At 41.7% G+C, this 15,535-nt stretch overlaps 1 protein-coding gene across 5 annotated transcripts in view; it reads left to right on the forward strand.

Moving 5' to 3' along the window:
- The first annotated feature begins 282 nt into the window (after window positions 1-282).
- The window catches only part of SUCO (SUN domain containing ossification factor), a 44,228-nt gene continuing 28,975 nt past the window's right edge, over window positions 283-15,535 (forward strand). For 3 of the 5 annotated variants that reach the window (XM_054073188.1, XM_054073190.1, XM_054073189.1), the window contains exons 1-3: window positions 288-496; window positions 11,704-11,812; window positions 14,511-14,612. In XM_054073188.1, the coding sequence (XP_053929163.1) occupies window positions 432-496; window positions 11,704-11,812; window positions 14,511-14,612 (276 nt within the window). In that variant the 5' untranslated portion in view covers window positions 288-431. Of the gene's footprint in view, window positions 497-11,703; window positions 11,813-14,510; window positions 14,613-15,535 lie in introns of all 5 variants that reach the window. The other 2 variants (XM_054073192.1, XM_054073191.1) reach the window with 2 other exon arrangements.

Consider the following 15,535-nt stretch of genomic DNA (forward strand, 5'->3'; position numbering starts at 1 on the left):
CTGTTGTGCCGGCGAGACGCTCCTTTACGCACCCGCGCCCGGAGGTAACAGTGCTCCTCGCGGCTGTCGGCCGTCAGGCATTACTGTGGAGATTTCCGTGTAACGGCTGTGCTTGGCGCGGACACCTCAGCGGGGTCCTCGGAAAGCGACGGCCTCTTCTTTGATTCGCCACCGTGCCGGACGGGAACAGCCAATGAAAGCCCACAGCCGGGGGGAAGGGGGCGGGGCCAGTGCCCGGCGCGCGAGGCCATTGGCGGAGATTACGCGGGAGGCGGGGCGGCACGTGACGCGCATCCTTCCAGCTCAGCGCGTGCCGGGGCGCGGGGCGGGGTTGCGCCGGAGCTGCTCCCGCTCAGCCGCCGCCGCTCCCGCCGCCGGGAAAGGATGCGCGGCCGCCTCTTGCCGGCCGCGGCAGGAAGACGGGGGAGACGATGAGGGAGCCGCCCCGCCGGCTGCCGGGCCTGGGCTCGTGCCTCTTCCTCTGCGCCGTGCTCTGGTGAGTGGCGCTCACGGGGGTCCCGGCTCGCCGCCCTCCCGGGCCTTTCTTCTGCCCCGGCGGGGGAGGAGGGACTCCGGGTGTGCCCTGAGCCCCCCGGGCACCGGCGCTTCCGAGCTATGCCGGGCCTTATTGTGTGCGTGTTTTGTGGCCGCTCCTTGCCTCAGGCTGCACCAGGGCAGGTTCAGGCTGGACATCAGAAAAGCATTTTTCACAGAAAGGGTCTTTGGGCACTGGCAAAAGCTGCCCGGGGAGGGGGGGGAGTCCCCATCCCTGGAGGTATTTGAAAGACGGGTAGACAAGGTGCTGAGGGACATGGTTTAGTGGTTGATAGGAATGATTGGACTCGATGCTCCTAGAGGTCTTTTCCAACCTTGTGATTCTGATGGGAAGGCTTAGGTGATTTCTTGGTTTCAGGTTGAACTTAAGCTACGTTTTCTTAAAGGTCGTGGTACCTTATTCTTGAAACCGATTTTGTGTGGCTGTCTGGAGTCGTGTTAAGTCAAAGCTGACAAGCCCTTCCATTTTTCCTTTGCTTACCTTTTTGAGGCTTTTTCATAGTGTTTCTCTTAGCTATACCTTGTTCCAGCGTCACCTGTTTACTTTGTTTTTGAGCTTCCTTAAAACATGACATTTATTAGAATGCATATTAGGAAAATATATTTCTGTATGGTAAGTTATAAGCCTTTTAAACTTCAGGCTCCTTTGAACTTTGTGACTCACTGTTTGAGAAATGCTGGCCAGTTTGGACAGCTGACTGCAAATATTGAGAATTGAACAGCAGCAGCTGTTAGAGATAACTCTGCATCTGGTGCATTCTTTTAATATGTTCTGTGTAAATTGTTTAAGCAGCCTATTTAAAGGAAAGAAACCTGAAATAGTCGTGAAGTTTTGGGATGTCTTGCAATTGATCCTTGTAGGGTGGACAAGGGGGAGCCCTGACATTTCTGTACAGAATCGTTTGCAAATCTGACACTGTTGCTTGCATTATTGGGTTTGGACAGCCCTGTTCATGTCATCACATTTTTATATGTAGGAAACAATACAGCGAATCTGAAGAGTGCTTGAAAGCTCTTGCCACATTTACATTTAGTTAAAAGACCAAGCTCCTAGCCATGTGGGCTAACTGGGCTGTGAAGCTGATGGAGCTGTCTCCAGCAGCTTTTCTTTTCCTTGTTGGACAACTAAGTTTTGTCTCACAGAAGGTTCTGCCTGTTAGGATTCTTATTAGGAAGAACGTTCTTATTCCTTACTGTGTCTGGAAAGCTGGTCACTTGTTTTTGCCTTGAGGTAATTTTTGGCGGTGTTATCATTGTAATGATGTACAACTTCTGTAAAGCTCAGGCAACTTCTACATTGGTCTTGGGTATCGTTAGGAGACAAACTGAGGAGAGTTTCTTCTTGTTAAAAGAGATTCCTCTTTCTAGGAGTCTTGAGCTCGAAGCTTGCTCTGGAGTGTCCCAAACCATTTACTATTTCAAAAGCAGAAGTTGAGACTGTGCGTGCACCCTGCTCACTCTGGCTGCTGTTGATTCAGGAACCAGTAGATGAATTTAGATGTGGAGAGAAGTATGGCTCTAGTTCTTTACTCTCTTCTGTCCAAACATAAAATCACATTAGAGAGTTTAAAATCCTCTGTTTGCAGGATGACATTGTGGCTCACTTTAATTTCAGGAGCCGTGTCAGATTTGTAACTGGAAAGCCCTGAGTCTGTGAATTCCTGCCTTGTTGCTGGACTGTGTCACATGATAAGTTGTGATGCACATAGCTTTTTCCTAGAAAGAAAATCAGCAGTTTTGTTCACTTAAGCAGTTAGCAAACTTTAAGTAGCAAATGGAAGCTTTATGTTATAAATATTGTCTTGTGTGGCAAATGTTGAGATTTTAATTTTAGTTGTCTTGAAATGTTACTTTTTGAAGAGTTTAATACTAGTAGGAGAGAAGCTCTTTTCATACAGATAAAAGTAGAGGTCAGCAGATGATCACTTAAAAAAGCAAGAGAGACAGAACAGAATTGCTGGAAGAACACTCTCAGGGCTACTTGGACTCTATATATTTTCTAAACCTGGACTTTTTTTCATTTCTGGCTAGACAGTTGTTTTTTATTTGATGAAACTAAGCTTAAAATAGGAATAGTTTTTTATCTCCCATTGTGCATTTTAGACCTTGCCTAAAGAAGCTTGTCTAATATCTGTTGGTAAAAATAAAGTGGAGGAGAAAGATTGGTGTGACAATTTTCTAACTGGAAACTGTTTAAGAAGATCTCATCCTGCAGGTGAACAAATGCAACTCTGTATAAGAAATTGTGCAAAACCTCAGAAGCTGGAGCTGTTATCTTTTAATAAAGGCAGTGTGGTGCTCTTTGGGAGTGCAGGATCAGAGTTACCAGTAGTTGAGGTGCTCTGGAGCAGAACATGCATGGAACAAACACAACTCTGACGAACCTGAGCCAGCGAGGTTGTTCCAAGCAGTTCAAAACAGGTGGGTGGCTGTGTAGCTTTAGAGAAATACTTTTGATTGAGGTAAGGCTTAGGCATATAGTGCTCTAAAAATAATACACATCTGTGCAGACTGGAGCTTTGACTGTGCATGACAAATGACTCCCGTTGTCCTGAATTTATGAAGGGGGTTTTAATGCCTCAGTTAATCTCTTTGTGGGGATGATCATAATATAAAAAATGCTTTTAAAACTTCCGCTGCTTCGAGGTTTGACAATATACAGAGCTGAATGAGTGGATGGATTTAGAAGTCTGTAGGGATACTAGAACTGTCTGAATTGAGACTATCTGTGACAGCTGTTTGGACAGTAACCTGATTAAATTGTTCTAACATCAGCTTTTGCCTGCCGTAAACTGCATTTTCAAAGTGTTAGTTATGGGTTTAATAAAGACATCATGCATACACTAATTAGTCTTTCTATGATTCATTCTGTCTCAGAAGGTGATTTGCACATCCTGATCTACTTAGGTCTTATGAACTCTTTTATCATCTTAAGTTTTACAACTATGAGTAAAAGGAGTATGAAGATTAAGTGCACGTACACGTCAGCATTCTTCAGGTACAGGTACACTGTGTGTGTGCTGCATCAGTGAAGTAAGGCCTGCATCAAAGTGACAGGGCAACAAGAAGTGCTGTTTCTGATGGAAAACCCCTGCTCTTGTAGCTCTGACTGAAATCTATGAGAGTGTACCCTCAAAGTTATACAGGTTAGATTGGGCCAGTGGCATAGCCAGCAACAATGTCTAGATAGAACTGGATTGGAAGGAGGTAGATTTCGATACTGCTTTATATTCATTGCTGTAACACATCAAAATATTTGTAGTTTTGCTTTGTGTTAGTCCTTTATTTTTTTTTTTTAAGTTGTGCTTGTTGAAAGCTTCTGTAATGCAGAAGCAGCTCTAAAAAATCAGTGCCCTGTTGGCAGTGTGGTAACGTCACTGATGTTCTGCCACTCCTGTACAGGCAAGAGCTACGCAAGCCAGAAGTAGAGGTTTTATTAATTGAACATTTATGGGCCCTGACCTTTGGCTTATACCTTGACTTTGCATCTGTTAATGAGAAAGGTGTTGAGTGGTGAAGGTGGGGAGAGGCTTGTACTCCAGTGTAACAAACCTCATCATAGAAATCCTCTTTTCAGCAGAGTGTAGTGTGTACAAGAGACTGCCCTAGTGATCTGAATAGAACTGCTAGTGTAGCTTGCTTCTGCTGGGGCTCAGAATGGGCCTGGTGGTAAATGCACCTCCTATGCATTTACTTAAATATCTTCAGAAGACTGATGCTGAACGAAGTGCTGTGTATGCAGTTCATGGCAGGAAGAATTGAAGCAATGGGGGAGCTGTTCGTCTAAGCTAAAATTTTGTTCCAGGCATCAGGTTTCAGAATGAAGAGTATGTTCCTAGATGTGGAGTATCTTGTTTGAAAGTGTCTTTTCTTTGAGGGTAAGGTTGAGACAAAAGCTACTTTGGAGCTCTTGGACGCTTAGATACAAATATGCCTGGCTTACAGCCTCCTCAGCTTGGGGGTGCTGCATACAAGCAGGCACTCTGCTGCCTTATGCAAAACAAATGGTTGACTGAATCAATTATTGAATATTTACCTTCTAAAATTGTTTGAAACTCAGTGAAATGCTTTCATGCAGCGTCTTCTTGAAGATTTGTCCTAAAAACTTCAAGTTTGTTTGTTACACAAGTGGTGTACTAAAGTGGCATCTGCCCCCTTACCAGATTGCTGTGTCGGTGCATGAGTCCTTGCCTGTTGCAATGAGATGTGCTTTGCTGCAGCCCTTCATTTCAGCTTTATCTGAAATGTCTTTCTCTAGCATGTTCGTAGTTCTTTTTCACCTTCATGTTCCTAACACTTAGTATTTTACAGGATACTTTACGGCTTTTTTGCTTTTCTGGTCTTTAGTTTTCATTGCTAATCTAGCTTTTGGTGAAGTCTGTGTTTCTTTCAAGGGGAGGCTGTACACCGTCTTATAAAGTTGACATGTGGGGATGCCAACAGCCCTCTGAGCTGGTATAACAGGATAACTGGTCGCAAAGCTAGTGTGAAGAACTTTTGCCTGGGCAAGTGAAAATGTTGTTATTAATTACTTACACTGGATTGGAATAGCAGTACAAGGTTCCAACAGTTCAAAGTTAACTTAGGAAAGGAACCTTCTTGGCTTGAGTGATTTTGGAATGACAATTAAGATATAGTTGAAGTCCTTTAAAGGTAAGAAGTGTATTAAAAATACATTATAAGCTGTCTGGGTGTTAGATGATAGCAGCTTTACAGTGATCTAGGGCAAATTCATGTTGCTAAATCTATGCTAAAATTCTACTTCTTGGCGCTACGTTAAGCTATGTTACATTTACAGTGAGTGTTGAGCATGGGCAGTTGGTCAGAGCAGCTGGTGATGATTCTGAGCCTACTGTTGCAGGATGATGCCCATGTAGGCAAGCTCATGAATCTAAATATTGAGGGAAATATTAAAAGATGTGTATATTAGACAGTACTGCAGACTCCAATGGCCTTAAAGTTTAATCACAGTTCAAGGGTATTGCACTATTTCCCTGTAGTCTTTGTGGTCAGTGTCAGGTTTTGTTGCATTTTTTTTCTCTGAGCTCTTACATTAAAGTGAGTAACTAGAGTTTGACAGTGCAGGGAGTTTATCTTAAGCTATAACCTTCAGTGCAGTACTACAGAATTGGATTACCAAAAACCACTAGGAACAGCCTGCTCCTGTTTGTACTTCCAGCTGGACACCTTTAGAGAACCAGTTTGTCACTTCTGCCCAGCTTTAAGTGCCTGAAGTAGAGTACCTGGATCCGCTGTTCAAGAAAGGAGGGAGGTGTATTCTAGTATCCCTTTGCAGTATGTAAGCTGTTGTCTCTTATGGGCACTGTATCAAAACAATACACAATTACAGTGCTGTGAAAGTGGCTGTTATCTCAGCAGCTTCTTATAGGAAAGGATGAGAGGATGGTAGCACTGTGAGAAAGGGATGAAGAGGTTTTCCACTGTTAGTACTTGGCCTTGATTTCTGTTATCTAGCTTTTCAGTGGGTGTCCGCTGCTGTCCTAAATGGTATGTTCTCCCTGTGTCGTCTTCGATTTTATATCTGAGTATACAGCAGCTCAAATCTAACTTCATTTCCCCCCTCAGAAGTTGCTGGTATGTGTCCGCAATCTTGCGATCAAGTTGGGGGTGCAGAGAAATGTGTCGTTAAAGGTGATGCAGGGTCATCCTTCCAGGCAGCAAATCAGTTAACGGATAAAGTGTATGGTGCAGCTGTAACCTTGTTTTGCAGTCTTTGCATGTTAATGCATTTAAAGTGCTGAAAGTCCTATTTTAAACTGATGGTTGGAATCTCATTGTCTGAAGCTATGAAATTCAGTATTGTCAGAAGTGTCTTTGTGTTGGGCTCCTTTGGGTAAGTGGAGCAATCCAGTTGGAGACAGTTTGGAGAACACATTCTTTGCAAGAAACTAAAAACCTAAATTAATTGCAAAATACAGTGGATTGGTAAAGGATTTGAAAAATATCTCCAGTTCCAGTTGTTTTGGAGTTTTGTTAATACTACTCAAGGTAGTGGGTAGTGGTAGGAAGTGAGATGGTATCGGTGCCTTGCTGGCAGTGTTCTTGCCTAGTCCTGATCTGTAGATCTTAGTCTTCAGCTTTTTTCTCCCTTAAAGATCCATCATAACTTTAAAAATTATCTTAGTGTTGCATGTGGCTCTTCTGTAGTAATAAATGGCTTATAAATGAATAGTGTGGGAGTTTTTTTGTTTGGTTTGTGTTTTTTTTAAACAGCAGTAAGGAAGATTAATTGTTCTGCATTGCATTTGTCAACACTTACTTTCACTTCAGATGCAGAAATGGGTATTGTGCCTGGGGAGATGGTGCTGCAGCAGTCGATGCCTTGCAAACAGCTTTCCTCCTCTGGCTGTCTGGAGTCACGTCCTAAAAGCCTGGTCTTCGTTTTTTTTGAGAGATGTACTTCATTGTGTGCAACCTTTTAAATGTGAGTTGCTCTTGTGGAACTGTTCTGAGAGAAGGATGGATTCCAGTGAGTTCCTGGGGAGAGGGTGAGGGTTGCCTCTGTTGGCTGTTGTTCCTGCTTTCCCAGTGGCTGGAAGGCAGGTCAGTGTTGACTCCAGAGCCTGGCTGTGATTTGCTGAGCTCTCTGTTCTTACAGAGCTGCCATTCTTCGTGGCAGATTGGCAGCAGTTACAGACCTATAGGATTTGTTCAAAGTGAAATGTATTTTCCTGCCTCTCTTGCACAGCTACTTTCATTTTTTAGCTGATGAAACCGAAATAAATAGTTCTGTAATCTGGAAGGTGGCTTCAGCCCACAAACGGGCAACTCTTCCCATCCCTAAGCCTGCTATGCTGGCTCTCTCCCTGTTGGCCCAAAGCCCACCCACCTTCCCTTGCACAGACCTTCTCTGTACTGGTCCTATCGGTATTTTCAGTAGAGAAGTGTCACACAGCAGGGACGGTGACATCTTCGTTCTGCCTGTCAGGCTCATCTGTACCTGTTGGTAATACAGCCCCGAGAGGTGTGGAAAATGTCAGCAGTCCTCCTGGAGAGAGAGACTCCCCTGCTGGTCAAGGAGGGCTTGGTAAGCGATGCACTGCTGATAACTTCCTTTTATTTTCTTTTTTTAATGTCTCACAGGTGTCAACTGTAAACTGTTTTGAATTGCTTGGCTCCTCGTATCCAGAAATAGGTTCCATTTGGGAAGAATATAAGCAAACTGTTGAATCATTGAGAGAGCTGTTATGTTTGACACTCACAGAGGTTCAGTTCAGTGTGCTTTGTATGGAGTCTTTGGAAAGGAAAGCTTAGCCTGGCTTTCTTCACGAAGACCAAATTGTGGAAAAACTGCTCTTGCCTTCAGATTTAGCCCATGCAATTTTTTTTTTTTTTTGTCAGCTCTAACTCTTTCTTGCCAGTTGTTTACTTTCTACTTGATTTTTATGCTTGTCAAAACAGTTACTGGTATCTTCGCTATCTCCAGTAGTCTTCTGCAGCCTCCTTCACAATTATTTAAAGAAGTTGACTCAAATTAGGACAGAATGCTTTTTCAGGTGAAACCTCTGCTGCAATTCCAAAAGCACCTGCACTTTTGAGTTTCAGTGCATCCCTTTTCAAAGACCTACCAGCCATCACTAGACCATAGCTGATTCATACAGCAATAAATGTAACATACCATTCAGATGGGGTGAACAGACTTTGTGCTTCAGTAGAGAATCACAGTATGTGCCTGGCCTGTGAACAACAAAAAATCCCCCGCTTCCACACTTCTGTGTCTGGGCTTGCAGCTTTTCCTTTTGTGCACATCAAGCAGAAAAATTCACGGGGTGTTGGAGGCACTTTTTAAGCCACATTAATGATTATACTAAAAGACTTTTGCTTAAATTTCTTTGCTCTTTGAGGGTTAATATCATCTGCTACTTTGAGTCATGCTTTGCAAAGATGTAACTACTGAAACCTTCTGTATCCAAGTCAGTAATTGTTAGTTAAGCGTTTGGAACAATCTCTCCAAGCATTTCCTCAGCTTACATCATTTGAAGAAGTACCTGAAAGAGTATATATCTGGTGACTAATCCCCAGTACTCTTTGGGCATTAGATCTGCATTAAAATACTGCTCTTTTGTCATGAGAAATGGAAGGATATGTTAATATCTATATACAAATGCAGAAGCTGCTTTGCTGTCAATGTGTAAGTTCACTAATCCCAAGGGGAATTCTGTTTTCAGCACATGAATGCTTAGGTCTTCATGTTTGCTGCCTTTCTACATATAGAGAAATGCGTAACAGAGGTGCTGTGCGATTTGGTAAACTTTTTTGTCCTGGCCTGTATCATTTATCATCATGTGGCTAATGAAACTTGTTGAATGAATATGTGGAAAGCTGAAAGACAGAAGACAAAGAATAGTGGTGGTCCTGAGGAGATGATCAATGTGACTTCTTGCAGGATGGCTGGTCTTACGTGGCCTTGCGTTTGGTGGATTTGTGTTCTGAATGCTGTACGAGAGCTTGATGGCAGCAGTTGAATGGCATGTCCTGACTGCTGCATCTTCTGTTGCTGCGGAGTTTGGGTTTTCCTGTGGGTGCATGCATGCAAACATCCAGAAGGAATTCAGTCCCCTCCCTTGCTTAGAGGTCTCTTGAGAGACTTGAGGCGTCATGTTTGAGATGGGGAATAGACTGAGAAGGATTTCTGAAAATAAGCAAATCAGATGCTGGACACAGATGATGTTGGAATTGCTTAAATCTGTGAGCTGTGTTATTCTAAAAGCTGCATTTGTGCTCTAATATAGCATGGTTTATTGCGTTAAAAGTCTGAGTATATTAAAGCAAGAAATGTATGCCTTTTGTGCTAGATGCTTTTCGTGACGAGTGCCCAAGTACTTATTAATGCAGCTGGAAAATACAACGTGTGTTTTAAAATCCTGATTCACAGCCAATGATCCGTTTCCCTTTCTATATTAAGGGACTGAATATTGCTCTGCACAGCTCACTGAGGACCCTCCCCTTAGTGTAAGCAGAATAGGAGACAACATATTTTTATACATGTATAATAGAGTGGGATGAGCTACAGTACGTGCTGTATAGTTTTTGATCTTTCTCTTGTGTTTTTACAAAGAACCAGGGAGTTACCATAGCTGGAAGCAGAGACCAGAAGTACTAGAATTGAGAGCATGAGAAAATTTCTTCATGAAATGGTTGAAATCTCTTTTCAGAAAAATAAATGACTTGAAGTAGTTGTATAACCATTTTTTTTCCAAGTGGGAGCTAAGAAGTAAGGCTATAAAAGTCAGGTAACATTTCATTCCATCCCTTAAATGTACATTTTGTGCTTAGGATAAGACAGGGGGTTGATGGGAAACTTTATTCAAACAAGTGACTACATGATGGGATGGGAATTTAAGATGTATGAGAATGCATACACTTCCCTTAGCTGGAATGTGAGACTTTGCACTCACTACAGTACTTGGTAGTGAATGTTTTCATACCTTTACATTCAGTGTTTTAGTTTCCAGTAACTGCAGCTGGCTTCTGCTTGACTTGAGGGCTTATATTTAGTTTAGAGGAAAGCTGTTGCTCAAAGAGGAATTACTAAGGTGAATGGGGCTGAGACAGACCTAGGACACCTTGTCCTTCTACAGAACAGTATGTAGGAACCCACAAGCTTCTTGTCTGCTGTCTTTTGCTCTTCTGGTGGCAAGAGACCCAGATTTATAGAGACTAGTGCCTTGCTAACAATGCTCCTTGCTGATGCAGGTGGAAGAAAAGGTTTATAGCTCTACAAGAGCAATCAAGTTTTGTGGTTGTCTGCAACCTGGAGAAGTTGCTCCTTGTGTGTGTATATATGTATATGTATGTGTATGTGTTTGTGTATGCATTAAACTGTTCTTAAAATTTAGTACTTGACTGTGGTTTATTGCAGCACAGGTTCCTGCCTGGTGGAGGAATCTATGCTTCCTATTCTTTCTGATAAAGGGGATCTTCAAGTATTTAAGATAGTTGGTAATTCAAATTCTAAGCACTAGGCTGATCACAGTTGTGTAAATGAGTCCTGGCCTACTGATATTCTTACTTATTACTGTGATGACTGACTGTTTGGTCTGTTTTAGTTTTCAAAACTAGGTCGGAAGGTTACTGTTATCTATGTTCCTTGTATGCTTAAGGATCTCCTGTAGGTCTGTCTCCTCTTAGAGGTAGGAGGCCCTTTCTTCAGGGTGCAGTGCTGTTCCTGTTCCCACGGGTCATACTGATCCCCTAAATGTCATGTAAGTGGTATTTCCTCAAAATGCTTCAGGCTTCACAGTGGCAGATGACTCTGGTGTTCAAGGGCTGTTAATAACTCCACCAAAAGCTCAATTTGCATAGCATTCTGCTGGACTGTTGAAGTTTGCTGGCCTTTGGCTCTCCAAGCCTGATAGTTTGCTGTACAGATATTATCTAGGGTGTGTAGGGGCCATCATTGTAAGCAACAGAAAATGCTGTTCTGGTGCGAGTGTTTGTATAGGCATTGGCTGATGTCCTACAGAAATAAATCCATTCCTACTGAGAAGCAAACCTATTTGGAGCTGAATGTGTAGACTGAATCTCAGTGGAGGTTGTAGCTAAAGGCAGCACCTGGTTTGCCATTTGTCTCAACATTTTCATTGGGTTTTGCATGGGCCTTTTGTTTAATATACTTTTCTATAATTCTCTTAAATGTGCTTGGTAATGCTGACCATACATAATTTACTCAGATATGATTTATGCAGAGAAATAAGGAGCTTTATTTCTTAAGTCTGTGACTTCAAGTTTTACTTAGTAATAATCATTGCTAGATGTTCCATAAGTATATGAGGAAGGATATTGTTGATTCACGTTCTTTCTAACTTGCAGTAACTTAACTAATTTGTGTCAGCTTCACCTTTGTGACATGGTATCACCCGATAATGGTTTTGCTGATGCTTTTGTCTTTTGGAAGTAGTAAATTTGTAGTGTGTTTTCTGTTCCTAATTTCTTAAAGTTAAGTCATCCACTAGTTTTGATATAAATGAGTAGCTATGAACCATACAAGCATATTTTTATTTTTTCAGACACCTCATGCGAACAACTGTAAAAAGGTTGAGGGAGGCAGTGGTAAGGGAATTTGAAAGTATCATTTATTAATTTCAAATCCAGACCTTGACTCTTTTTTTTTTTTTTTTTAAATAGGCTTCTTTTTTGGCATGTCTTTTGTAAAGACAGTCTGTCATCGGCAGTGCAGTATGCTTCAGGTGATGCTTGTGCCCTGGCAAATGATGAGGAAAATGTCCAGGAAAAGGTATGCCGAATAAATCATGTTAAATAGCTACTCAATCTGACTTGATATTAAACAACAACAACAAAAAAGGATTCATACACTTTAATTCATAGAATCTTCTTGGTCACAATGTTTAATGTACTCAGTTGTTCTGACGTTCATGATGTTGTCTTCCCAAGTTTTTGTTTCCTTGTGCTTCAGATTTGTTGTAGTTATGTGACAATACAGCTGGGGAGTTCATGTGGAAAGGGAGAAATAGAAAAGCCAGTACTGGTGGCTCAGTGTTTCTATTTGGGTACCAATGTTAGAAGCAGTGGTCATCAGGGTTCATATGTGGCTCTGCGGCGACCACGATGAGAAGTGTTGGCCTGGATAAATCTGGGCTGCAGTTTGCCAGTGGTGTTAAAAATAGCAGATTTGAGATTAATTGTTTTATTCAGTATTTATCACTTTATTTTCTTCCTGTTTAATAAAAATTAACAAAACTAAAATACATATGTGAAATACTGATAAACAAGTTTCTGTCGCTTTTTCACATTGCTCAGCACTTTATCTTAAAATCTTCCCACCCTGATTAACTCGTTACTGGTTTCTGCATATTGCAATTTCATAGCAAGTTCCCAAGCTGTTGAGTCATATCAGAAAGTCCTGCTAATCTCATGTGTTTCTTTACACAGGGGAACATTCACTCCTGTGACAGGCATAGTATTGATGTTTTTTGTCTTCCTATTTCCTCCATCAATAAGCAGTAGTGCTAATCATAGTCCTCATTCCAAGAAAGTTTTCATGTGCCACATCAAACCTGGAAAATGTGCGTTGAGCATTCTGGTTGGCTGAAGTGGAGAGCAGCCTGACCAGAAAAACATACTTTAAATATTGTAGGTTTCTTAAGCAATTCAGCATCTAGGGTAGCTGTATTTTTTTTGCCAGCTTATGTGGCCAAATAGCATCCAGTCCTGTTCTTCTGGCTGCCTCAAGTCCAGCTCAAGTTTAATAGCTGGTGTTAAACAAAACAACCTGCAAAGATCAAGTAAGCTTTGAGACTGGGAAGCCACTGGTATATGTTTTCTTATTGTTTTGCAACCTTCTTCTCTTCACTCTGTTAATACAGCCACATTGTTAGGCAGATTTTGCAAATCCAAAGATGTGAAGGCTTTAATGTTATACTGTACTTCTTGCTCATTGAAGGAAAACCTCTTGAGTGTATGAGAAAGCTTAAGCATGTTCTTCCTAACGGTGCTGCTGGAGCTGTCCTGCATAGAAAGAACAGTCTTGCAGCCCTTGATTAGTTTTCCTTAGATCAGTTGTCTCTTTGAGGCATTGATGCTGTTTAATCTTGGAGGCTAGGCTGCTAGTAATATTTGGGGGGAAATGTTGCATTGCTCTTGTCTTTAAGGTTTGCCTTCTCAAGTGTGTGTACTCCCTGCTCTCCCAATGTGTGCCTGAACTCTTAAATCAGGGTGGCCCTGTCCTCTTGTGTCCAGAGCAGCCTGTTTTGGGTTTGAACACTTTCAATCCCAGTATCTGACCACAGGATTTTAAATAACCTTCTAAAAGGGGGTATGTAAATTCCTACCAGACTTCTTGTCGTATTTTAAAGTATTGCTCAAAAATAACTGGTATGTGTTGTAGTCACAACAACAAAAAAAAAAGTTTGAGGGGCAAGTAGATTCTTGGTAGTTCTGCAGTCATTTGGGTTTAAAACTTTTTTCCCTCAAGTGTATATTCTTTTTTACTTAGTGAATTCACTGCACTCCCACCTGGAGTAGTCTGTCATGTTTGGGAATCTGACATGAGAAGTATATGGAACTGTTGGAAAGGGTCCAGAGGAGGGCCATGAAGATGATCAAAGGACAGGCTGAAAGGGTTGGGATTGTTCAGCCTGGAGAAGGCTCTGGGGAGACCTTATAGCAGCCTTCCAGTACCTGAAGGGGGCTTGCAAGAAAGCTGAGGAGGGACTTTTTACAAGGGCCTGTAGTGATAGGATGAAGGGGAATGGCTTTAAATTGAGGTGGAGAGATTTAGATTAGACATTAGGAAGAAATTCTTCATGGTGAGGGTGGTGAGGCTCTGGCACAGGTTACCCAGGGAAGTTGTGGATACCCCCTCCCTGGAGGTGTTCAAGGCTGCTTTGAGCAGCCTGATCCATTGGGAGGCGTCCCTGCCCATAGCAGGGGCATTGGAACTGGATGAACTTTAAGGTCCCTTCCATCTCAAACCATTCTGTGATTCTGTGAAATATTCACTTGTAAAAGAGAAAGTTGCTTTAGAAGGTTACGGCAGACTTGTGCAATTATTCTGGCTCTGCTGATAAGGTTGCTATAACCGAAATTTGCCCAGGATTGGTTTTTAATGGTTGTTGGTTGCAAGTCATCTTTGGATTCCCCCAGCTGCTGCTGGTTTGGGCAGCAAGGAGATGGGGAGGATTTGTCAATGTGGGAAGTCCTAGCAGAATGATTGTTTCCTTTCACACAAACTCAGTCATTTAAGACAATGCTGGAATGGTCTTGCCTGTGAATGTTCGACTTACTGCAGTCTTAGAACAGCTGAGGCTTTAAACATATGTGGGCAGGACTCTGAAGATGTAACTTAACTTCTTGTTGATACTTTTGTGATTGTGAAGGTAGTAGTAGTCAGCATACCAAAGGTGACTCCGGTTGCTGGAACAGAAGACCTGTGTCGCTGCATACTTACTGTTGTTTTATCTTTAATGTACTAGGGGGAAGACACTGGTCCCAGGCTGGAGTCTGAGTATGCGGACTCAAGCACACAAAGTTACTCTGCGGAAGAGCTACTTGATGACTTGACAAAATCTGACCAGGCAAGACTTTTATTTCATTCACTGTCTCCATATGCTTTTCAAATGCTTCTTGGATTTCAGAGTCTTTCATTTTGGTTCTCTAAAGCTCATAGTAACCATCTGTTGCATTTCACTTGCACACAGGGTTGCTATCAGACTTGTTTCCAATGAAAGAGAAAAGTGTGAGCTGACAGATCTTGCATTTCCTGTGTGCATAAGTAATAATAAGAGTAATGTAGTATTTGTAGGTTCTGACTAAATAAACCTTTCCAAGATAAAGTAAAATGGGATGTTACAGGTATGGGTGTCCTTTATAAATAAAATATAAACCTTCTTGCTGAGGACTTTTATATAGATCAAGGTTGGTGATCATAGCAGTCCATGTTAGCTTCGATCATTCATGGCTTCTGTCAGTCCCATTTCCTTTGTTAAAATGGAAAAAGGGTTGTGTTTCAGTTGTTTGTGTCATTAATCCCATTAAGTTAATGTTCAGTGTTAAATCTTACATAGTCGACTGTTAAAGATGGTTGACTTGATATTTTTGTTTAGTACATTACAAGACAACATACATAGAATGTACTTCTGAATATATATGGCATGGTTTAGATATGAAATTCTACAGTAAAACATTCCAGACCTCTTCATGGTCAATTAGGCAACTCAAATATATCAGCTATTGACAAGGGGTTTAATAGCATTTTCTTTGCTGCAAGATTTAATCTGACCTGTTCCAGTGGTTATGTACTCTTCCAGATCTAGAAAGCTGTATTTTGATTATACTGTACAAAGGCTTATAAAAACGGAAAACCTGGAATAAATAAGACTCAAGACTACTAGAATTTCAGAAGCCATTTATTTCTTTGTTCAGTTACAATGTAGAATAGGCTTCTAGATCATTTCAGACCTCCAGTGGAGTAATAAATTTGAAAGCCAAAATTAAGCTT

Source organism: Cuculus canorus, chromosome 8 (assembly GCF_017976375.1).
Source record: "Cuculus canorus isolate bCucCan1 chromosome 8, bCucCan1.pri, whole genome shotgun sequence".
Classification (NCBI taxonomy): domain Eukaryota; kingdom Metazoa; phylum Chordata; class Aves; order Cuculiformes; family Cuculidae; genus Cuculus; species Cuculus canorus.